Here is a 25,383-nt window from a genome sequence, read left to right as displayed (position 1 = left end):
ATAGGAAAGAACAATATTAGTTTTATCGTAATTATTTTTAGCCATATCTTAAATGCAATGCCGAACTCTTCTACCTGACAGTGGCATTTCCTTCATACTCTCAATCACAATTTGTTTTGTATTTGCGAAGCCATCAAATAAGCGTAGAAAACAATTTATGACATCATTTTGAAAACTCGTCGTCTATTAAATGGCTTTCCTTTGGTGGCAATTCTAAGAGCTCCAACGCTGGCAGATGTCGCGTAATTGTAGATGGTAGCTAAACCCGTTAAGAATTTCTTTTTCAATTTTAATGCACATTTGACAATGCATGCAGATTTGTGTGGATCTCTATGGTTTTAAAAAAAAAAACTGTGGCTCGATATTATGTGACCTGTCGGTAATTACATCTGCGCATAATATCAGTGTGTCACCATTTATGGTATATCCTTACTTTTCTGTCCTTACATCTTTAAATACACGTTTTGTATATCTATAAGAAAATCTTTTTTAAAAGATAATTATAATCATTATACTACTTAGGTAATAATCATTTAGCTGCGTAGCTTGTCAATATCCTTATGCTACTGAGCATGATGTAGAACTGAGAGAACGACACTCGACTTTTTCATGTTGGTATAAATTTGTTAGGAGAATGTCACTGTATTCCTCTATTATCGTTACCACAGCTTTTTAGTTGAATTAAAATGTAGTTTTTGGGGCCTATTTTCATTTTTGTTTTTACTGTCGGAAATATTCTTTTCATGTTTTATGTTTCGTCTTGTTAACTTCGGATGATAAGTCACTTACCCCTGGTCTAGCACTAGATCCTGAGGAGTTTTTTTCTTTTCTTCTTATGAGGAGAGAGAGGGAGGGAGAGGGAGAAAAAGAGAAGATCCAAGACATCTCAAGCTGATCGGAAAATTGGTGTTTTATGCAATAGTTTTAGTAAGTTTTACACATCGATGGTATACATTATTTAGCAATGATTGAGAAAATTACCGGGGTAAATTCCTATTTAAAGCCACAATTGCCTTCTGACACAGCGGTATCATATACAAGCAGACTATCTATCACTGAAAACTAGGATCAAGCGATTTTAGAGAACCTCAAGGGATAAAAGAAATGTCCTCCATCTGATGTAAGGGAAAGGAAAGTCGTCTCATTTTCTTTTCTGTTGCAAAAATCCGAGCTATTTGAGGTTGAAACAGGGTTTCAAACATAGAATAGCAGGGTTTATTAACAAATTATAAGTCTAATGAACTAATAATGTGTATACAAGTTAAATTACCTAACTTCTGATTTAGTTACTGTGTTTATGCTTTGCTGTCTGCTTTCATAGCCTAGGGGTCTTTCATAAAATATATATTTATTAATAAGAAATTAATAAAAAATAAATACAAAACAAACCTGCTATTTCAAAAAAATGCTGTCTTAAGCGGCATATTTACCACCTGTAACCCTCATTCTTTTTTTTCTCTCTCTCTTTCTTTTGCATCCAGACTTCGGAATTTCACCACTTCTATTCTCTAAGAAATATTTATGGCTGCAATTCTACAAAACAACCATGCGTTGTATGTGACAGTTTTGTTCAGTCATTAAGCTGTAACGAATGTTGGGCTTAGGACCTTAGAAATTTCTTCTTTTGTTGCAAAGCACCTAACGACCGATATTGCGTAATGTTTAGAGCTATCTATATATTGACCAGCTAACATAAGTCTAGCAATTATCGTTCAATATTGAGAAGGACTTCAAAAAACTAATAAACATATGTATGCTTCGAAAATATATTGAAAAAAATTTTGCTTGTCATGTGGTTGTCATACCATTAACGTCCCACAGAAATAAGACTCGTTTAATTTTTCTTATTTTTATTTTGTGTTCCACAGAACTTGTTTAATTTTTCTTATAATTTTCATTTTGTGTTTGGCTCATAATTTTATTGATTTTGTTCATTAATTATACTTTGCGAAACAAAACTACAAATATTTATTTTATCAAGGCTGTATATGGAATAAGGGTGGGGGAATAGGTGTTCGACTATGGAAAAAGTATTTAAAATTATGTTTAGCCATAAAAGAATTTAAAAAAAAATGTGGATCACAGGATTAAGATTACGTAGTTTTTTGGATGGTACCTAAAGGGGTTTGATAATTTCATATTTTGTAGTTTGCGTATTTTGTAACTAGCTCTATAAGAGCTTGTCAACTGTATTGGTTTCAAAACCATAAAATGTGTTTGTAAAATTCTATTTTTGACACTTAATTTTTCAAAATCAGTATAGTCAAAAATCAATAATTATGAAAAAATGTGTTGGCTAGTGAAACGTTTGAAAAGTTCAATGGCTAAATCAAAGTTTTAAAACAAATTGCGAAAATTACCCCCATAAAAAACATCAATGCGACCATAAAAAACATCAATGCGAGCCAACCAAACATCTAAAGTAAGTATTTCATACTAATTCACATTTTATATCAATGAATAGAATTCTTTTTTGAATGATAAGAAATTTTGTTGTCGAGTTTTTAGTCCTACTTTTTTTTTAAGAATTAATTTTATTTGTTTACAGATTAATTCCTTCTTCCGAATCTAGGTAAAAATTTGGTGAAACTTTGGCTTTACAATTTGAATGCTTTTAAAGATGATTTTCATTACATAAAATACTCATTTTACATTTGCTTAATTTTAATGAAATGAAGTTAGTTTTGTAAGAAATTGGCCATTTTAATGTTTTTATGAGGGAGGGTTTAACCAATGAAATGCAGAGAGCTTATACGTAAAAAAAAGTTGACTAAAATAAACTAAAGTTGACGTAAAATGTTTACTTTTGTTCTTTTTACTTGCTTGAGATTTCGTACAAATGAGCCAATCAGATTTTATTTTCTTTTTACTAGTTCAAAATTTGACACAGCAACAACCGGTAAATCCAACAGCCCGTAAAATATCGGAACTATTTGCCTCCCTGGTCTGGCATACGCTTAAGAAATAATATTCTAGGGCAACGACAAGACGTCGCAAAAATAAACTAATGGAATTTTATCAAACTACTTAACACGGAACCATAGTATATAAATCGCTCTTTTTTCCCTGGGTTTACCCATAAAATACTCCCTGAATACAATCTTCAGCATACTATCCATGTCCTACAATAAACACGACCCACTTTGAATTGCAGGATAGAGAGTTCTCATCCAATTTAAGTCACCATACGGTATCCATCATGTTTTAGAGCAAAACCACGGTCATTAAAATAATCAAAATAAGTTGATGGTAATTGCACAGTGAGGATTGGGAATTTAAAACCGCATGTGTCGATGAATCACTATTACACGTATCGATCATATTCACTAGTTTCAATGGCTGTTTCGTGCCTTACTTTATATGATCCATTTCTTTCTCTCTGACATTGGGGTAGAGGCTTTATATATATATATACATATATATATATATATATAATAGCTGTTGGGGTGGCGCTTCGCGCCCCCCCCCAAGCCCCCCCACGCGCGTAAGTCGTTACGCGTCATATTAGTTACGCGTCATTGTAGTTGTGTCCCTGTGTCCCACCTGTGAATATATATATATATATATATATATATATATATATATATATATATATATATATATATATATATATATATATATATATATATATATATATATATATATATATATATATATATATATGTTTTTAACTACGTAAAACTTGCGAATATACAACATTCTTCGCTGTCCCATTGTCTGTTCATATAAATAGATTGTCAGGTTTACCGACTCTTGAACATGCAACATATAATTGTCCATGGGAAAACAATCCGTATTCAGATCTATACCTAATGATTCTAATGATTGCCCTTGAGCTTTGTTGATGCTGATTGCTAATCGACCATTCCCTGTGTCGCCATCGTCATTTATATATCCCCTGTGCCCCCCGGCGTCCCCGTTGTAGTTGTGTCCCTGTGTCCCGGTCGTCATTTATATTCCCTGTGTCCCGCTCGTCATTTGTGTCCCGGTGTCCCAGTCTGTAATTTCTCTTTGAGTGTCCCGGTCGTCATTTATATTCCTTGTGTCCCGGTGTCCCGGTCGTCATTTGTGTCCCGATGTCCCGGTCTGTAATTTCGTCAGTCGACAAACATGACGTCAGTCGACACACAAACATGACGTCACTCGACACACAGACATTTGCGCAGTGGATTTCCGAAAGGCCTTTGACCTAATCCGCCACCGGACTGCAGGCATGAATCTCTAGGAAATGGGAGCCAAACGACGCACCCTTGGCCTTGTACTTGCGTTCTTAATTGGCCGAAAACAAAAAGTCTTTGCACTCCACGAAAACGATTCGGATTCATCATGGTCAGATACTTCTTGCGGGGCCCCACAAGTCACAAAATTAGCTGGAATAATTTTCCTGGCTGTAATTAATTCTCTGCTTAACCATCACGACGACCGTTACAAGTTTGTAGATGATCTGTCCATAGTGCTCGCTTACCTGGTCGAAAACACTATCATAACAAAGCAGTTTTCAGACCAGTTTGCTAAAGACCGAATGCTCAAGTCATGATCTTACCATTAACGTAGCCAAGTCGAAGATAATTCGTTTCAACCTTCTGAAGCGAAATATAGATATGGCTCTAGTCCCTTTCCCGATTGTGAACGAAATAAAAATCTTAGGAGTAACTTTCACTAGTGACTGTAGTTTCAGTGCCCATATTAATTTAACCATCCACAAGGCTAATGCAAGCCTTCAGACACTTACCAAAATGAGGCGTTTTGGGTGTGATACTGAAAGTCTTCTCCATGCCTACACATGTTATGTTCGCCCGTTGCTCGAGTACGCGTGCCCGGTGTGGGGTCCATCTGCTATCCGCACAGCGTACCTATTCCGCGACATAGAGTGCGTCCAGAAAAGAGCAACAAGGATTATACTCCGAGACCGTGGCATATCCTATGATCAAGCCCTCGCTAAATTAAATTTATCTCCACTTAAAGTCCGGCTTGAACACCTTATTCACCAATTTGGAAAATTCGTCCTAGCCAATAAGAGCCATCGATCACTACTACCCGAACCAGCCCCTCCTAATAGCCGAACTCGGTTACAAAATAAACTTGTACCCCCTAAAGTACGAACCAGTCGATACGCCAACTCATTTGTGCCTTTCTTCACATCAGTTTTTAATGCTGAGTTGTAGTGTGTGATTTTTGTTTAAATGTATGATTTTTGTGAAAAAACTGAATTTAGCTATGCTACGATAGTTTTTAAATATACCGATCTCTCTTTCTCTCTCTCTCTCTTTCTTTCTCTCCCCCCCCCCTCTCTCTCTCTCTCTCTCTCTCTCTCTCTCTCTCTCTCTCTCTCTCTCTCTCTCTCTCTCTCTCTCTCTCTCTCTCTCTCTCTCTCTCTCTCTCTCTCTCTCTCTCTCTCTCTCTCTCTCTCTCTCTCTCTCTCTCTCTCTCTCTCTCTCAGACACACAGACAACTTATATATATATATATATATATATATATATATATATATATATATATATATATATATATATATATATATATATATATATATATATATATATATATATATATCAATATATATAAAAATAAGTTGTTTGTGTGTGGATCTGTGGATTAGGTGACGTCATGTTTGTCCGCATATGACGTCTGAATTATTTCACACTAATACAAAAGAAGAAAAAAACTAAAAAAGGTAAAAACTACAAAAAAAAACTAAAAAGAAAAAAAAACTAAAAAAGCTAAAAAACTAAAAAAAACTAAAAAAAGGTAAAAATCTAATAACTAAAAAAAAAACTGAAAAAAATAAAAAAAGGCAAAAACTACAAAAAAAATAAAAACTAATAAAAAAACTAAAAAAGCTAAAAAACTAAAAAAACTAAAAAAAACTAAAAAAAGGTAAAAAACTAAAATAAACTAAAAACTAAAAAGAAAAAACTAAAAAAAGGAAAAAACTGAAAAATAAAAGAGAAAAAGAAAACTAAAAAAATATGAATAAATATATATAAAAATAAGTTGTTTGTGGGTTATGTCTGTCTGTCTGTCTGTCGAGTGACGTCGTGTTTGTCCGCATATGACGTCTGAATTATTTCACACTAATACAAAAGAAGAAAAAAACTAAAAAAGGTAAAAACTACAAAAAAAACTAAAAAGAAAAAAAACTAAAAAAGCTAAAAAACTAAAAAAAAACTAAAAAAAGGTAAAAAACTAAAAACTAAAAAAAAAACTGAAAAAACTAAAAAAAAGGCAAAAAACTAAAAAAAACTAAAAACTAATAAAAAAACTAAAAAAGCTAAAAAACTAAAAAACTAAAAGAACTAAAAAAAGGTAAAAAACAAAAAAAAACTAAAAACTAAAAAAGAAAAAACTAAAAAAAGGAAAAAAACTGAAAAATAAGAGAAAAAGAAAACTAAAAAAATATTAATAAATATAAAACAGTAAAAAAATGGTAAAAACTACAAAAAAACTAAAAACTAATAAAAAAACTAAAAAATCTAAAAATCTAAATAAACTAAAAAAGAAAAAAAAGAAAAAAGGAAAAAAATAAAGGAGAAAAACAAAACTAAAAAACGAATGTATATACAGACCGGGACACCGGGATACAAATGACGACCGGGACACAGGGAATATAAATGACGACCGGGACACAGGGACACAACTACAATGGGGACGCCGGGGGGCACAGGGGGATATAAATGACGACCGGGACACCGGGACACAAGGAATATAAATGACGCCCGGGACACTCAAAGAGAAATCACAGACTGGAACACCGGGACACAAATGACGACCGGGACACAGGGACATAACTACAAAGGGGACGCCGGGGTGCACAGGGGGATATATATAAATGACGATGGCGACTCAGGGAATGGTCGATTAGCAATCACCATCAACAAAGCTCAAGGGCAATCATTAGAATCATGAGGTATAGATCTGAATACGGATTGTTTTCCCATGGACCATTATATGTTGCATGTTCAAGAGTCGGTAAACCTGACAATCTATTTATATGCACAGACAATGGGACAGCAAAGAATGTTGTATATTCGCAAGTTTTACGTAGTTAAAAACATATATATATATATATCTATATATATAAAAATAAGTTGTCTGTGTGTGGATCTGTGGATCAGGTGACGTCATGTTTGTCCGCATATGACGTCTGAATTATTTCACACTAATACAAAAGAAGAAAAAAACTAAAAAAGGTAAAAACTACAAAAAAAACTAAAACGAAAAAAAAACTAAAAAAGCTAAAAAACTAAAAAAAAACTAAAAGGTAAAAATCTAATAACTAAAAAAAACTGAAAAAAATAAAAAAAGGCAAAAACTACAAAAAAAATAAAAACTAATAAAAAAACTAAAAAAGCTAAAAAAAACTAAAAAAACTAAAAAAAACTAAAAAAAGGTAAAAAACTAAAAAAAAACTAAAAACTAAAAAAGAAAAAAACTAAAAAAAAGGAAAAAACTGAAAAATAAAAGAGAAAAAGAAAACTAAAAAAATATGAATAAATATATATAAAAATAAGTTGTTTGTGGGTTATGTCTGTCTGTCTGTCTGTCGAGTGACGTCGTGTTTGTCCGCATATGACGTCTGAATTATTTCACACTAATACAAAAGAAGAAAAAAAACTAAAAAAGGTAAAAACTACAAAAAAAACTAAAAAGAAAAAAACTAAAAAAGCTAAAAAACTAAAAAAAACTAAAAAAAGGTAAAAAACTAAAAACTAAAAAAAACTGAAAAAACTAAAAAAAGGCAAAAACTAAAAAAAAACTAAAAACTAATAAAAAAACTAAAAAAGCTAAAAAACTAAAAAAACTAAAAAAACTAAAAAAAGGTAAAAAACAAAAAAAAACTAAAAACTAAAAAAGAAAAAACTAAAAAAAAGGAAAAAACTGAAAAATAAGAGAAAAAGAAAACTAAAAAAATATTAATAAATATAAAAAATATAAATATAAATATAATATAAATTAGCAATCAACAAAGCACCGAGACACAAATGACGACCGGGACACAGGGAGTATAAATGACGACCAGGACATAAGTAAAAAAAAAAACTAAAAAAACTAAAAAAATGGTAAAAACTACAAAAAACTAAAAACTAATAAAAAAACTAAAAACTCTAAAAATCTAAATAAACTAAAAAAGAAAAAAAAAGAAAAAGGAAAAAAAATAAAGGAGAAAAACAAAACTAAAAAACGAATGTATATACAGACCGGGACACCGGGATACAAATGACGACCGGGACACAGGGAATATAAATGACGACCGGGACACAGGGACACAACTACAATGGGGACGCCGGGGGGCACAGGGGGATATAAATGACGACCGGGACACCGGGACACAAGGAATATAAATGACGCCCGGGACACTCAAAGAGAAATCACAGACTGGAACACCGGGACACAAATGACGACCGGGACACAGGGAATATAAATGACGACCGGGACACAGGGACATAACTACAAAGGGGACGCCGGGGTGCACAGGGGGATATATAAATGACGATGGCGACTCAGGGAATGGTCGATTAGCAATCACCATCAACAAAGCTCAAGGGCAATCATTAGAATCATGAGGTATAGATCTGAATACGGATTGTTTTCCCATGGACCATTATATGTTGCATGTTCAAGAGTCGGTAAACCTGACAATCTATTTATATGCACAGACAATGGGACAGCAAAGAATGTTGTATATTCGCAAGTTTATTCAGAACATAATTTAGAACAGGCAACCCTTTCGGTAAGTTGTAACGTTAGTAGACTCCTCGGATGATAATTTGAATGAAACATTCGAGAAACAGTTGAATACTAAACTGGATAACTTAAAGTTTGACAATGTAGAAGATAAATGAAAAATTTTTAGGAAAAGAGTCTGTAGAGTCACTGAGGGTGTCTTAGGGAACAAAGTTAGAAACGCGGCTAGGAATATTTGTGAAAATGCATACTGTTTAATTGAGAGGAGGAGGGGTCGGTACAATAATTATTTGAGGAATAGATGGAATGTGATAGATGGAAAATAAGAGGAATGTAAAGAAAGTAGAGAAAGCATAAAAATGTAAATTAAGGAGGTATGAAGCGGAAATCATGGATAAATTGCCGAAGATCTGGAAGATGCAGCCAGGCGGCGCAATAGTAATATATTGTACTGGCATGTTAATACATTGAGAAGGAATAGCCAATCGGGACTTGTCCCAGTTAAAGATAGGAACAGGGTCACAATTAGTGATAAGGAAAGAGTTAAAGAGAGATGGTCAGAATATTTTTAGAATGTGCAAAACCGTAAAACAGTTGCAAGAAAATACACTGAAAACGGTTACAAAGTTTGTGACGTTTGGATGTGAAGGAAGATTTACTTTGTGAGGAAAAATTAGTGAGAGTACTAAGACGTCTAAAAAATAATTAAATAAAAAAAAAACTAATTTTTTTAGCTGAAAATAAGGAGCAACATTAAAACTTAAAACGAACAGAAATTACTCCGTATATGAAATGGGTTGTCCCCTCCGCAATCCCTCGCTCTTTACGCTAAAGCTTTTAATTGTTTTAAAAAGTAGAATTGTGGCAAAGAGTCAAACTTTAGCGTATGGAGCGAGGGATTGCGGAGGGGACAACCCATTTCATATACGGAGTAATTTCTGTTCGTTTTAAGTTTTAATGTCGCTCTTTACTTTCAGCTAAAAAAATCAGTTTTTTTTTATTTAATTTCTGAACGTTTTTGAATTAATGCATGTTTGGTTTTGGCTCTCTGCACATACATTATTAAAATGAAATTTGTATATTAATTTTTTTTTGGCTAAATGGCTTTCTCTTAGTTTTGGTCAGACGATTTTGAGAAATAAGGGGTGGAGAAGGAGGCCTAGTTGCCCTCCAATTTTTCGGTTACTTAAAAAGGCGACTAGAACTTTTAATTTTTAAAGAACGTTTTTATTAGTAAAAAATATACGTAACTTGAGAATTAACTTACGTAACAAACTTTCATAATCTTATATTTTTATTATGTATACGAGGGGGTTTGTACTCTCGTTAATACCTCGCTCTTTACACTAAATCGTAAGTTTTGTCCCAATTCTTTAAGAATGACCCTTGAATCAGAAAGGCCGTAGAATAAATAGTTGAAATTACTAAAAATACTTTAGCATAAAGAGCGAGGTATTTATCTCCTCCTAAATACCTCGCTCTTTATGCTGAAGTATTTTTAGAACCCCTCATATGCGAGTAATGCTAGAAAATCCTGTACCCTTTTCATTGAATTTTTCTTCCCCCATGACAGATTCCTCCAAGGAAAGATCCTCCAACATAGCCTCCTCCCATCAGCCCCACCCCCAAACAAAACAAAATCCCCCTGAAAACGTCTGTACACTTCCCAATAACCATAACTATATGTAAACACTGGTCAAAGTTTGTAACTTGCAGCCCCTTTCCCAGGGATTGTGGGGGAGTAAGTCATCCCCAAAGACATAGTTTTTATGGTTTTCGACTATTTTGAACAAAATGGCTATCTCAAAATTTTGATTCGTTGACCTTGGGAAAAAATGAGCGTGTGAGGGGGCCTAGATGCCCTCCAATTTTTTGGTCACTTAAAAAGGGCACTAGAACCTTTCATTTCCGTTAGAATGAGCCCTCTTGCGACATTCTAGGACCACGTCGTCGATACGATGACCCCTGGGAAAAAAACAAAAAAAAAAAAACAAATAAACACGCACCCGTGATTTGCCTTCTGGCAAAAAATACAATATTCCACATTTTTGTAGATAGGAGCTTGAAACGTCTACAGTAGGGTTCTCTGATACGCTGAATCTGATGGTGTCATTTTCGTTAACATTCTACGACTCTTATGGGGTGTTTCCCCCTATTTTCTTAAATAAGGCAAATTTTCTCAGGCTCGTAACTTTTGATGGGTAAGACTAAACTTGATGAAACTTATATTTTTAAAATCAGCATTAAAATGCGATTCTTTCGATGTAGCTATTGATGTCAAATTTCAATTTTTTAGAGTTTTGGTTACTATTGAGCCGGGTCGCTCCTTACTCCGATCAAACAGTTCGTTACCACGAACTGTTTGATAAAGCCCCAAGTACTGATAGTATGGTAAATGATATTTTAAATATGATGGTTGTAAAGTTAGAGATAACTTACTGAAGATTACAAATATGATTTTGGAAAAAGGGGAAGTACCTAGCGGTTTTAGGAAAACTAATTAAACGCCTTCACAAGAAAGGTGATGAGTGTGTGTGGTAATTATAGAGGCATTAGCCTGTTATTTTTAGGAAGCAGATAACTTAGTATGATAATTATGATGTAGATAATAACTTATAACTTACATAATATGATAATAACTTATAACGTAGATATGATGTAGATAAAGTTTAAAGAAAAGAGCAGTGCGGTTTAGGAAGGTTAGAGGATGCGTAGACCACATTTTAACTCTTAGATTAATCATTGAAAAGCCCCCGAGTCATTAAACGTCTTGGTCCTCAGTTTTATAGATTATGGAAAAGCATCTGTTTGATTATGGACAAGCATTGAAAAAAGTTTGAAAGAATAGGAAGACAAGTCTGCGAACCAAGATTAGAATATTGGAAGCTACAGTCATGACAGTGGTCAATTATGGATCTGAAGAGTGTGAACTCCAAAAAACAGAAGAGGATTTGCTCGACGTTTCCAAAGAAATCGCCTACGGATTGTTTTAGGTACCAGGCTGGCTGACCGTATCTCAAATAGTAAGTTTTACAAAAAATTTGGTTCAATCCTGCTTTCAAGGGGTATAATGAGAGAAAGGATGAAATGGATAGGAAATGTTCTGTAGATGAAGAATGACAGATTGCCAAAGATTTGCCTTGTCCGCTAACTGTATAGGGCCAAACGAAAAATGGGTTGTTCCCGAAGGAAGTGGGAGGATGTCATAAGGAAAGATTTAAGGAAATGGGAACTTTTTAGGGGGTGTAAAGGGAGAGGCTTTGAATAGACTGGGATAGAGGAGAAGCGTGCGTAGCTGTGTTGATCTCAGATGACTTGATACTGCAGTGAGTTGTTAGTAGTAGTAGTAATTCGCTATGTTCTAAATTGTTAAGAAACTGCAACTCTTCTGTTCCGAATTGTGTTTATTATTGTTCAATAGTTATAATGATTCCTCCCCCCCCCATCCGAATTTACTGTGATAAATAAGAGCTAAACATCTCAATCTTACGTACAATAACGTACAATACTATAATAATGTACAATATTGTAATAAATGTCAAATAATTATAAACAATAATTGGTTTAAACCCTCTATACGCAGACAATTCAATAGCAGGAATATGAAAAAGAGAAGGAAAAACTAAAAAAAAAAGTTCTAACCGGGGGCACCCATACACAAGGACAAAAAAACGGATATTACAACTAAAAAAACTTATATTGACAAAAAACTCTGTAGTGAAAAATTGAATACTACATCAGATCGAATTGGGCACTAGCTACCAAGTTACCAATTTTTGGTGTAATTTAAAAGACTCCATAACCTCTTGGTATCTACTGTGAGCCCAAATTGAAATACTAGTAAATAACTCTTAAAACAGCGAAAAACTTTGTTTTCGTTGGTAAAAACAAGAGCCAAGAGCTCATATTCCACTTGTGACGAGATCAGAACCTAAAATTAGACTCGGTATTAGAGTACGTCAAGAGGCAGCGAACTCACCAAAGCACTGGAAATCCCCCCAAATCCCCCAAAGATAGCGGATCTGGTCCGGCTATGTCAATCACGTATCTAGAACTTGTGCTTATTCTTCCCATCAAGTTTCATCCTGATCTCTCGACTCTAAGTGTTTTCCGAGATTTCTGTATCCCCCCTCTACCCCCCAATGTCCTCGGATCTGATCTGAACTGAAAATGGAGTATCTGAGACATAAGATCTTTCTACATATGAACTTTCATTCAGATCCGATCACCCATTCGTAAAATAAACATACCTCAATTTTCACGATTTCCCCTCCCTCCAGCCCCTCCACCCCCAGATAGTCTAATCGGGGAAACGACTATTATCAAGTCAATCTGTGCAGGTCCCTGACACATGCCTACCAATTTTCATCGTTATAGCACGTCCAGAAGCACAGAACTCGCCGAAGCAATGGAAATCCCCCCAACTCCCCCAAAGAGAGAGGATCCAGTCCGACTATGTCAATCAAGTATCTAGGACTTGTGCTTATTCTTCCCACCAAGTTTCATCCCAATCTCTCCACTCTTAGCGTTTTCCAAGATTTCTGGTTTCCCCCTCCAACTTCCCCCAATGTCACCAGACCCGGTCAGGATTTAGAATGAGAGATATGAAACACAAAGTCCTTCTAATTATCAAATTTCGTTAGGATCCGATCACCTGTTCGTAAGTTAAAATTGCCGAATTTTTTTAATTTTTCCGAATTAACCATTCCTCCACTCGCCCCCCTTCCCCTACAGATGGTCGAATCGGGGAAACGACTATTTCTAGTTTAATCTGGTTTGGTTGCTGATACGCCTGTCAGCTTTCATCGTCCTAGCTTATCTGGAAGTGCCCGAACTAGCAAAACTGGGGCCGACAGACCGACCGACTGACCGACAGAAATTGCGATCTTGGCCGACGGGCAAGTGCCATAAAAAGTTTCAATTTGTAACCAGGAAGAAAATGTGTTGAGCAAAAACGCATTATAAAGGCGGATGATCGTTTCTTATCGAGAACTTTCACTCTGGAGAGAAGTCCAAAAAGCTTTCTCAGCTTCTCGTTGAAGGTGCTGATAATGAGTAAACTCACTACTCGAGTTGATCCACCTTATGGAAGACTGAGATGCTTAATAGACATAGAAGTAGAACTTGTGGTAGGGCCAACAAGGATCTTAGAGTCTGGAGGCTGACGATACTCAAAACAGGAAAATAAATCTTTGAAGAAACAACTTACTTATAATCCATTAGCTGAACGTCTAAATTAGCACCATTTGATTCAACCCTGAATCAACTCAACCCCCATTCAACTGAACTCTGTTTAGCTCAACCCAAATAAAATCAACCCCCATTTAGCTCAATATTTTCAAAATCAACCCTCACGCAGCCTAACCCCCGTTAATTCAACCGCCATGCAACTCAACCCCCATTCAAGTCAGCCATATTCAACTTGACAAGACTTGACTTAACTTTAACAACCTAGATAAACCAGTTGTAGGAGTTGAATTGAACAAGGATTAAACTGAATGGGGCTTGAGCTGCATTGGGGTTGAACTAAATTGGGTTGAGATGGATTAGCTTCAGTTAAATTAGGGTTGTATTGAACGAGTCTTTGAATGAAATGAGGGTTATTGAGAAAATTGAGAGGGGGTTGATTTAAACGGAGTTAGAGTTTAACCGGGTTTGAGTTTAATGGGTCTAAGTTGAAAGAGGATTAAGTTAAATGTGTTGAGTTGAACAGGGTTGTGTTTTATAGGAACCAATCCAATATCAAGTAAACTAGCCAAGAGGCTGTCAACAGCAGTTTCGATTGACTACAAATCATCGGATATAAAATGACATCTATGTACCAGAGATGACTGACGTTGATAAACTACTAGAAAATGTTGGGGTTTCCTTCTGTTTTTCAAGCTTTTCCAGAATCCACACAACAACTGTATGAACATTTCTAAATAGAAAGATCCCCATAAAGATTAAACCGATCAGATGTCACACTAAACTGGAGTTAGGCGATAGGAATTACAATATTCCTTTACTATTTGACCTAAGTGAGTTTGTAATTGGCTTGGAGACTTAGAAAACCAGCACAATATGTTAAAGTAACTTCACAATACCGTCCACCAGATGTTCAAGTCAAATTCTATATGAGTCTGATTCTTTACCTTCCTTAAAGAGGCGAATCAAACAGGTCATGGTAACGAACTGTAGTAAGGAGTGACAAGGCTCAATAGTAACCGAAACTCTAAAAAACGGAATTTGATACCAATAGTTATATCAAAAGAATCGCATTTTAATACTGATTTTAAATATATAAGTTTCATCAAGTTTAGTCTTACTCATCAAAAGTTAAGAGCCTGAGAAAATTTGCCTTATTTAAAAAAACAGGAGGAAACACCACCCCCCCAAAAAAAAAATCATAGAATCTTAACTAAAGTCACACCGTCAGATACAGCGTATCAGAAAACCCTCCTGTAGAAGTTTCAAGCTCCGATCTACAAAAATGTGGAAATTTGTAATTTCTGCCAGAAGGTAGATCACGGATGCGTGTTTATTTGTTTGTTTGTTTTTTCCATGGAGGAATTTATCATGAGGGAAGAGAATTTCCATGAAGGGGGCGCAGAATTTCTTGGAATTATTTAAAAAAACAATGAGAAAAAAAGTTTTTCAACTGGAAGTAAGGAGAAGCATTAAAACTTAAAACGACCAGAAAATATTACGTATATAAAGGGGTTAAAAAACAAATAATAACAAAAATATAAGGGGGTAAAAAAATTAATATGCAAATTTCGTTTTAATCATTTATGTGCGGTGAGCCAAAATTAAAAAATTCAAAACATTCATTATTTTAAAAACGTTCAAAAATTAAATAAAAAATAAAGTTTTTTTCAACTGCAAGTAAGGAGCGACAATAAAACTTAAAACGAACAAAAATTATTTCGTATATGAAAGAGGCTGTCTCCTCCTCAATGCCTCGCTCTTTACGCTAAAGTTTTTATTACTTTAAAAAGTAGAGCTGTGGCAAAGAGACAATCTTTAGCGTAAGAAGCGGGGCGTTGAAGAGAAGACAGCCCCTTTCATATACGGAATAATTTCTGTTCGTTTTAAGTTTTAATGTCACTCCTTACTTTCAGTTTAAAAGACTGTTCTTTTTTATTTAATATAAGATTAATTCTATGACGGTTGTGACTGAAAGGTTGTGAGGCAATCTTTAGCGTAAGAAGCGGGGCGTTGAAGAGAAGACAGCCCTTTTCATATACGGAATAATTTCTGTTCGTTTTAAGTTTTAATGTCACTCCTTACTTTCAGTTTAAAAGACTTGTTCTTTTTTATTTAATATAAGATTAATTCTATGACGGTTGTGACTGAAAGGTTGTGAGACAATCTTTAGCGTAAGAAGCGGGGCGTTGAAGAGAAGACAGCCCCTTTCATATACGGAATAATTTCTGTTCGTTTTAAGTTTTAATGTCACTCCTTACTTTCAGTTTAAAAGACTGTTCTTTTTTATTTAATATAAGATTAATTCTATGACGGTTGTGACTGAAAGGTTGTGAGACAATCTTTAGCGTAAGAAGCGGGGCGTTGAAGAGAAGACAGCCCTTTTCATATACGGAATAATTTCTGTTCGTTTTAAGTTTTAATGTCACTCCTTACTTTCAGTTTAAAAGACTTGTTCTTTTTTATTTAATATAAGATTAATTCTATGACGGTTGTGACTAAGAGGTTGTGAGACAATCTTTAGCGTAAGAAGCGGGGCGTTGGAGAGAAGACAGCCCTTTTCATATACGGAATAATTTCTGTTCGTTTTAAGTTTTAATGTCACTCCTTACTTTCAGTTTAAAAGACTTGTTCTTTTTTATTTAATATAAGATTAATTCTATGACGGCTGTGACTGTTCCTTGTAAAATTTGTTCACGATCTTCCCTTGAGCCTTTTCTTCGTGTACCAATTTTATTTTCCTCTGTTTATACTTCCACGGAGGGCATGACTGAATTAATTGTATAGGTGTGAAACTAGTGGTGGCGAGGAAACAAATGTCCAGCCGTTTGTTCACCCTGGCAGTTGCATGATGACTAATCAAAACCCGTCGGACAACGACTAAGAATGGCATTAAAATCTTGTCTCTTTTCTTAGAAAGTATAGGACCGGCAATATCTATCCATGTCCATCTCATAAACGTCTTATTGCAGTTAGTTCTCGCACTTTGAAAATTATGCGATTAGAGCTGAAAAGTTTTATTTCAGAAGGAAAGGTATGTGACACCTAGTTCCAGAGCTGAGGTTCGAAGCTGACAAACAAAGCATGGGTTTGGCTAGGCAGTGGCTAGTATTATTATAATTGAAAAAATACTTGGGTTGACGCAGGGGTATCTTAAGCTCTATAGTCTCAATTCTGGGTCCCTGTGAACTTCAGTGGTCCTTTAAAATTTTAACAGAAGAAACGAGCAAAGATCTTTGTAATCCTCTCCTTGGTCTTCACCTCTTTTTAGCAGTTTAGAAGTAATCTAACGAATATTGAATGTACTACGTCTTCATTAAATACCCTGTGAGAAATATCTGATGTTTTTTTTATTTACTCCCTTATTCTACAGTCCCTCATCCTTTATTTCTAATCTTCCTAAAGTATCCATATGAAGGACTTTCATATTTTGAATAAGATAAGCTTTTACTTTCATTTGCTGTCTCATATGCTAAAGTTAGAGATTTACAAAAATTTACCCTATCCTTTTTCCACTTTGCTCCAACCACAGGACTAAAAAATGCTAAAAATGCGCCACAGGACTAAAAAGTCCCCCCACAGGACTCCGCAAGGCTACGTTGGGAAACATACTTTTACACAAACTTGAATTGAAAAGTTCTGTCGGTAGCACCTTTTTATTATGGCTACGCTGAACTGGATTATGGTCCAATTTAGCATCAAGACCTTTCACTCTCAAATCCAAAAAATATTTTTTTAAGAAAAAAAAAAATCACCAGATGCGTGACAAATATTCAAATCCGCATACAATAATTACACAGTGAATAAAACAGTTGCACGCAGCGTTAACCAAATTGATCTAATATATCATTCTGACATTAAAAGTTTACCTCTCAATTAAAATGAAGCAAAGAAAATACCACAAAAAAGAATTAAATAAATAAATTACTGACAAAATGATATCCATAATATGTGTCAGATTAATTTTTTATATGCTATAAAAACCTCCCAATCTGTACTTGATGGAATGGAATGGAGGGCTTTCCTGTTCCATACTAATTTATTTTGTATGCAATAAAAAACCTCCCAATCTGTACTTGATGATTTGGAAATGAAAACAAATATCCTCGATTTCTACTGACAGCTGTAGGCTACTAAGTGTAAATTTGTATAATGCATAAAAAGAAAATGTTCAGGGATCTTACCATTTATTATTATATTTGTCATGTAACAGCGATTTTTAATTTGTTTTATATCATTTTTCATATTAAGCCTCTAGTACTTTAAAAACATCGGATACCACACACACCCCATGGCTTGATGGCTTGGTTTTAATTCAATTCAATCTGTTGACCATTTGAAATGAAGTTAAGTCTCTCCAAACAAGATTTACGATATTATAGAAGATTAGAAGAGACAAAATTTTTTTTCACAATATATCGTTCCATTGACCTATAAGACAGAACGGCTTTCCTCCTCAGTCACTAAATCTGAGTTTTGTCATTAAAACAATTAACACTGAAAATATAAATGCTACCAATAAAAGGGATTACTACTTTTACTGCTACTGCTACCACTACTACTACTACTACTACTACTACACATATTTCTATTTCAGATAAGGTCATTCAGCTGGGTACCTAAACGATCAGTAAGCAATTTCTCTGTAAAACATCTAGCAACTCATCTTCCGTTTTTCGGACCACCCACGCTTCAGAACCACACTTGACCACAGTCATTACCTATAGCTTCTAATATTCTAATCTCGGTTCACAAACTTATCTTCCTATTCTTCTAAACTTTTTTCAACTAAAAAAAACAACAAAAACTGGACCTTGACTATTCTACTGTTAACATCTCCCCTGCGCCCACCGTCTTTACTAATATTATTTATCTAGGTAAGTTAAGTTTTCCACTTGATCGATCTTCTCGTTGCCCAGCATCACCTCTTCACCTTTACTTATGCTTAGTCTCAGCAACTTAGTCTTCTAGACATCAAAAAGTTCTTGTTAACGAACTATAAGTAAAAAGCGATGTGGCTCAATAGTGACCGAAACTCTAAGAAACAGAATCTTGATAACAATAAATACATCAAAAGAATCGAATTTTGGTACTTATTGAAAATATGTAAAATTCGTAGAATTTAATGTTACTCATCAAAGTTACGAACCTTAGAAAATTTGCCAATTTTGGAAAAGGGGAGGAAACCCTCAAAACATCAAGTGATCTTAATGGAAATGACACCATCAGATTCAGCATACCAGAGATCCCGACAGTAGAGGTTTCAAGCTCATACGTACAAAAGTGCTAAATTTTGTATTATTTGCCGAAATAAAGATCACGGATGCGTATTTATTTATTTTATTCCCGAGGGGTGATCGTATCGAACCAAAGATCGTAAAAAATCGTGAGAAGGCTCATTTTATCGGAAATCAAAAGTTCTAGTCCCTTTTTTAAGTGACCAAAAATATTGGAGGGCAGCTAGTGGCCTGATAAAAGTTTTTTTTAAGAATTTTTAGAAAAAGCTTATTATTCAGGCTTTTCTAATAAGCCTTCACAAAGGCTTATTAAAAAAGCCTTTGTAATTCAGGAGTCATTTGTAAACAACGGAACAAAAAATCAAACTTATAGCTGAAACAGCAAGGTATTGAGGAGAGGGCGACCCCCCTTATATACGTAATAATTTCTGTTCGTTTTAATTTTGAATGTTGCTTCTTACTTTCAGTTGAAAAAAAAAATTTATTTAATTTGAAAAGTAATTGTACAGTTGTCATTGTTTATGCCAATCTCACCACGGGAATTATTCTGCCCCTTGGCTTGATGATCTGACAAGCGTATTTAATTCTTTTCTCTCAATGTAAGATCGACCCAACAGTGGCGTAAATTTATAAAATTTAGGGGGAAAGAGCCACAATTTATTTTTCAAAATATAGGGGAAGGGGGAAAATATGTCGTTTCTTAAATTTTTCAATGAAAAAAAAAGGCAATTTTCAATGAAAATACCCAATAATGGTATTTCCTAAATTTTGGTCAGGATAAAAAAAAATCTAGAAGGAGGGCGGAGGAGGAATACACCAATAGCCTTTCCCTCTCTCCTCCAATTGATGCATCTGCAGCCCAATTCAGTTAGGCAAAATATGGATTAAAATTATGTGAACTGAAGATTTCATAGCTTTTGAAGTGGAATACCTAATGTAAAAATCAACTTGGTTATTTTAACCTAGTGCTTTGTGGTAATGATTTAGAGCACACTATTAATATTACAGAGAGGTTACCCATTCTCCACTGACCAGTGCACAAATGGGAGCGGTAATTATTCCACAATATCACACCTCTTTGCGCCAAGCATTTCACACTTCCATTACGCGTGGCGAGTCACCTGGTGTCCACGGTTTTAAAGTGAGCCATCTGTCGAGAATTATTAACGATAGGGTACTACAAGAGTGACAAAACTTGAGACGGCTATTTACAAACAGATCATTGCTACACTTGGGAACAAGTGTCGTTTAATTTGCTGCAAACAGTCTAATTAGTGAAGAAAAAGTTTGAAACTAACATCGGAAATTAAAAGAACTTTGTAGATTCTTGTGAAGATAATGTACTCTAGCAAGAAGAATTAGATCTATGTTTACAGCTCTTCGGAAACCGTCCGGTAAATTTTAGGACAGCCTTTACAACATGACAACTAATAAATAGGCTACCACCTCGCCCCATAGCAGCTTAGTTCAACTGCGACTAGAATATTTGAATCCAAGCGGTAATTGTAAACGATAATAAAAAATTTTTAGAGTAAGATACAAGACACATTTCAAAGAAAACCCAAGCTCCTGGACGGAATGTCGAAGAGGATTCTTCATAATCCCCCTTGCCACTGGGTTTTCCAGAGAGAATAAACAACAGTTGACATCGTTTAATGTGTTAAGTTTATCGGAAAATATGACAGTTGTAAGAACCTGTAAAGCGGATCAGGCTGCAGTTTTTTTTTTTTCATTATGAAACCCAGTCTTAGTAACTCATTGAGCATATGCAGACTGAGCAATTAGTGAGAGCATTTTGTATTTAAAGTGACACTGCCACCCGCAATTTCCCGAATTTAGCAAATTTCAGGAAAAGCAATAATAAACCTAAAGATTTTCCAACTTAATGGGAGTTTTCCGATTCATTTAGTGGTTTTCCTTGTTTTGCCGATGATTGTTTAGTGATTTTCATGAGGAAAGGAAGCATTTCACAATAAGAGCACATAAGTAGTCTTTTCATTTAGAATAAGGATAAATATATATTTAGTTGGTGATGCAAGAGTACATCTAAGGGACTTAGACAGATTCCGATGAAGCTGAAGAAAAACGAAAAATAGGCCATAACATAAATCGACAGGAACATAAAAACAAGGAACATAAACCGACTCTACTGAAGCTGAAGCCTTTCTCAGCGAGTAACGATTTAGCTTCCGAATGACTTATTTTCCGTATAAGATATCTTGCTGCATTGCAAATCTCCGAGATTAGTTTCGGGAAATACGAAATACTTAACATCCATATACTCAGGCAATAAGTGACATAACAACTAAGTAAACATGGAAATAGGGATCTTAGGATCAATCTAAGAAAATATTGCTTTAGTTCTGCATACCATCATTTTGATCCAATCAATATTATGCTTAAAACACATTTTTTTTTGTTAAGAAAAATTTCTGACAATAGCATATAACGATCTTTTGATATAGTAAGTTAAGCTCTTGACAGACATATTCCAGGTAACTGATGAAAAACTCGGTTTTGCAACATTTATAGAAGAGAACTGTCATCAAACCACAGTAATACTCTATCAAACAGGTCTGGTGAACTTGAGAATCTTGGCACGAAAATAAATAATACACTACCCAGTATTTATGTTCGGTACCGTCTTCATCATTTTATTTATAACCCATGCAATTTTGGTTTGGAGTTCATCCTCAAACATCCAACAACGTGATGAAGCCTGTAAGGTCTCAAATTCACGTGAAGAACCTGGTTGAAATAAACAATTTACTCTGCAAGGGGAGGTTAATTGAGATTTGATTTTCCAGAAAATTTCGATTTGTGTATTCTCAGTTCACCTGAACTGATGCATTTTCATTCCATAAACCCTTCAAAGACAAATCGCGGTATCAGAAATAAGCATCGGCACTGTTTCTGTTTTTCAAAAAAATAGAAAAGGAAAAAAAACATATGAAAAAAAAACCCAAATAGAAACAGAAAAAGGTTCATCAAAACAGATGACCTGTTTCTCCTTTCTGCTCTGTTTCTGGAAAAACAAAACAGAAAAAAACTAAAACTAAAACAGTCAAGACAATGACAAAAACAAAATAGAAACAGAGATAGGTTCGTCAAAAACTGGTGACCTGGTTCTCCTTTCTGTTCTGTTTCTGGAAAAACAAAAAACAGAAAAAAACAAAAACAAAACAGAATAGAAACAGAAACAGGTTCTGCAAAACAGGTGGCTTGTTTCTCCTTTCTGTTCCGTTTCTAGAAAAACAGAAACAGAAAAAACAAAAACAAAAAGAGGCTAGACAAAAAAAAAAAAAAAAAAAAAAAAAAAAAAAAAAAAAAAACACGAGTAAAAACAAAAACATTTGCCGATGCATAATTACAGAGCTCTGTATGAGATTGACTTACACAGCAGCTTGTTTAAGATGGTAGATAATCAATGTGTGCAGAAGTACAAGTGCACAACGTGTACAATATACAATGTGTGCATATGCACAAGTGTGCAAAAGTAGTTCTAATGGGACTGCAGTGCTCTTTTTTCCTGGCTTGTGTCACAACATGAGCTTTTTTTCACAAAAAATCTTAGCTGTTTCGGTGTTATGGTTACCTCCTCCGCCGTAGTTTTTATTTTCCTTCGCTATTTATGGAGGGAAAATTCCGCTCGGGCAGTCCCACAATAGAGTTAGTGCAATATTCTCTTGCTATGCAATTATATATGGACTAGTAATGTTTTATATTGCTCGCATTGTGTCTGAAAAGCTTACAATGACAGCACTTCTGACTTTATTATCAATCAGCCGTACTTCGAAATAAAAATACGAGCTGTAACCTATCAACTTAAAAAACATCTTCCTAGAACAACGTTGAAGATGAGCTTCGTCATTTTTTTCTCCAGAACATAATCTAAGAAAACTAGCTAAATGTTTCAAACTGATCCAGTTATAAGTTCCGGCATATTTTTTTTCCCCATTTTTATCATATTTTTTTTAATTCCAAATTAATATTGACACTTTGCGTGGTTTATTCAACTTTAATTTTAAAAACCACTTACCTGCCACTGTTCCAGCTGCTGACTTAGCTCTACTTTTTGCTGCACAACATCTAATAGCTGGCTATTTGCTTGAAGCAGTTCGATTCGTGTTTTTGCATGATCGATTTCTGCTGCATTCTTCCGCTGAACTGCTTGGTCTCTAACTTCCCACGCACGTTTGATGAGTTCATCTTTGGCCAAATGAGTATCCCGTACATCCCGTCGAGCTGTATCTCTTTCTTCTTTCACAGCTTCTAACTCTATCTCTTTCAGATCCAGCTAAAAAAGGCATTTTTTCTAATGTTTCAATTTATGAATAGATGACTTAGTTTGAGTTTAATTAAGCCTCATCTGACGCCAGAATAAAGATTCAATAGCTATGCTACTGACACTTTCGAGAAAACAAACAATTAAAAAAAATAATTATAAAATATTTTTCGATGTCAAAATAAGCAAAGCTACGAATTTGCGCAAACACTTCCCCCCAATTTCAGCTAAATGATGTCCTATGAAGATAAATAGTTTCTTAAATTTAGTACTTTATTTTTTTTGTCTGTTTATAGCGAGCATAAATTCTAAATGTGACATAACGTGGTCAAAACTGGAAGGGAAATCGACACATGACAAAACTCCAAGAGAGAAATAGCTAGGATTACTTTAAACATATTCATGCACCAATGATTTAACCGCAGACTAGCTGTCACTGTAAGCATTCTAAATATTCATTAAAGCATTTATCAAATAACCAGTTCCTAACATGCTAGTTTCTGTTTAAGCTTCACTGGTATAACTATCGATGATGCGGGATTGCCAGTGGATGAAATAGGCGTAGGAGAACTCCGTTTTAGTAAGAAACCGAAACCGAACGCGTCTTTTGAGTGATGTCAGGGCTATGGCCCTGGCTCACCGTCAAATAATGGCAAGAAGAACCGCTTTAATTTTTGCGAATTGTCATCCTGAAAACCATCTCTCCCGGTACGACAGTGAGAAACCAAAAAATATGTTTCAAGGAAATGAGAATTGGATAATGGCTAAGTCGAAAATATTTTCATAAAATCGCTTTTTGTTCATTGAATAAATTAAGATTAAATAATTTAGTATAACTCTACAAGTGTTATAAACTAATTCAGCTAATTAAAGCTCTATTAACATAACTAACACTCTAAAAGGCATGACGATAAAAGAAAAACATTTCAGCTACATTTTACAAGAGAATAATGCCTTCTCCCGGTCAAAAATAGGCTTTGGACAGCATATAGACCTTCGTCATTTTCTTCGAAAGGAAATATTTACAAATAAAAATATTGAAATTTTGCTCTTAATTTCGGTTTGAAGACGTACCTTAGATTTAACAGAGGAAACATTGCCTGTTAAGTTACACTAATTTTTGTTCACAAATGACAAGCCTTTTGGCTTGCTATTTTTTGGTTATGTTGAAATAGATAAATAGAATGTACATATCCAGTTGATACCTCCCCCCACCCCTGGAATACCTATTTTTGACTGAAATTGTGTATATATGACTGATAAATACGGTTCATCCTTAATCTAAGGTGGTTATCAACATTGTATGATTTCTCAAAAGTTAGCATAAGAAGTATCTCAGGTGTCTGAGCTAGTGAAATCAAATGGTTGAACCTTTATATTAAGATCAAGTTTGGATTCTAGGAAAGCTGTCTGGACATAATTAATCCAATGTAACAAGGTTCCTATGTGAAAACTTTCCTATATTTGCAATAACATTGTCTTGTTTAATTTTTAACAGAAAAAATAACATCCACGCCCGCGGTTGGAGTGGGATGGTGGGAAATGAGACCTCCTTAGAAGGTGTAAACTGGGAGGCTTTGAAAGATTAGGATGGAGGAGCGCGCGCATCTTTTTTGGCCTCAGGGGGCTTAGTGCTGCGGTGAGCTGTTAGCAGTAGTAGTTCATAAACTTAGTTCCATACCCGGGTTTTGAAGTTAATCATCAAACACGTTTTGGATATATTGCGCGTTCTATTGTTTTCAGCTTTAAGGTTTATGCTCCCTCTGTTATATATGCATTTTTGCGGCAGAATTTTGTTATTCCTTTGACTCTCTTCGTCGAGAATGATAAGTTACTTAGAAAACAGAAGAGGCAGTCTGCTTCTTTAAATGTTATTGGGTAGATGAACAGAATTAAATCCTAGTTATCGAAAGATTTTGAAGTTTTCGTCTAACGTTGAAAGATTAGAAATGTAGAACTGCGCAAAAATAACATAGTAAAAACTTGCAG

General features: G+C 34.7%; 1 protein-coding gene across 2 annotated transcripts in view; it reads right to left on the bottom strand.

The window, feature by feature from the left end:
- The window catches only part of LOC136031964 (bicaudal D-related protein homolog), a 117,107-nt gene that overhangs the window by 4,513 nt on the left and 87,211 nt on the right, over positions 1-25,383 (bottom strand). For both annotated transcript variants that reach the window (XM_065711979.1, XM_065711978.1), the window contains one exon: positions 23,149-23,406. In XM_065711979.1, coding sequence (XP_065568051.1) covers positions 23,149-23,406 — 258 coding nt within the window. The remainder of the gene's footprint in view (positions 1-23,148; positions 23,407-25,383) is intronic.

Source organism: Artemia franciscana, chromosome 10 (genome assembly GCF_032884065.1).
Source record: "Artemia franciscana chromosome 10, ASM3288406v1, whole genome shotgun sequence".
NCBI classification, from domain to species: domain Eukaryota; kingdom Metazoa; phylum Arthropoda; class Branchiopoda; order Anostraca; family Artemiidae; genus Artemia; species Artemia franciscana.
The sequence above is the reverse complement of the archived record's forward strand: the minus strand, read 5'-3'. Positions and strand labels throughout refer to the sequence as shown.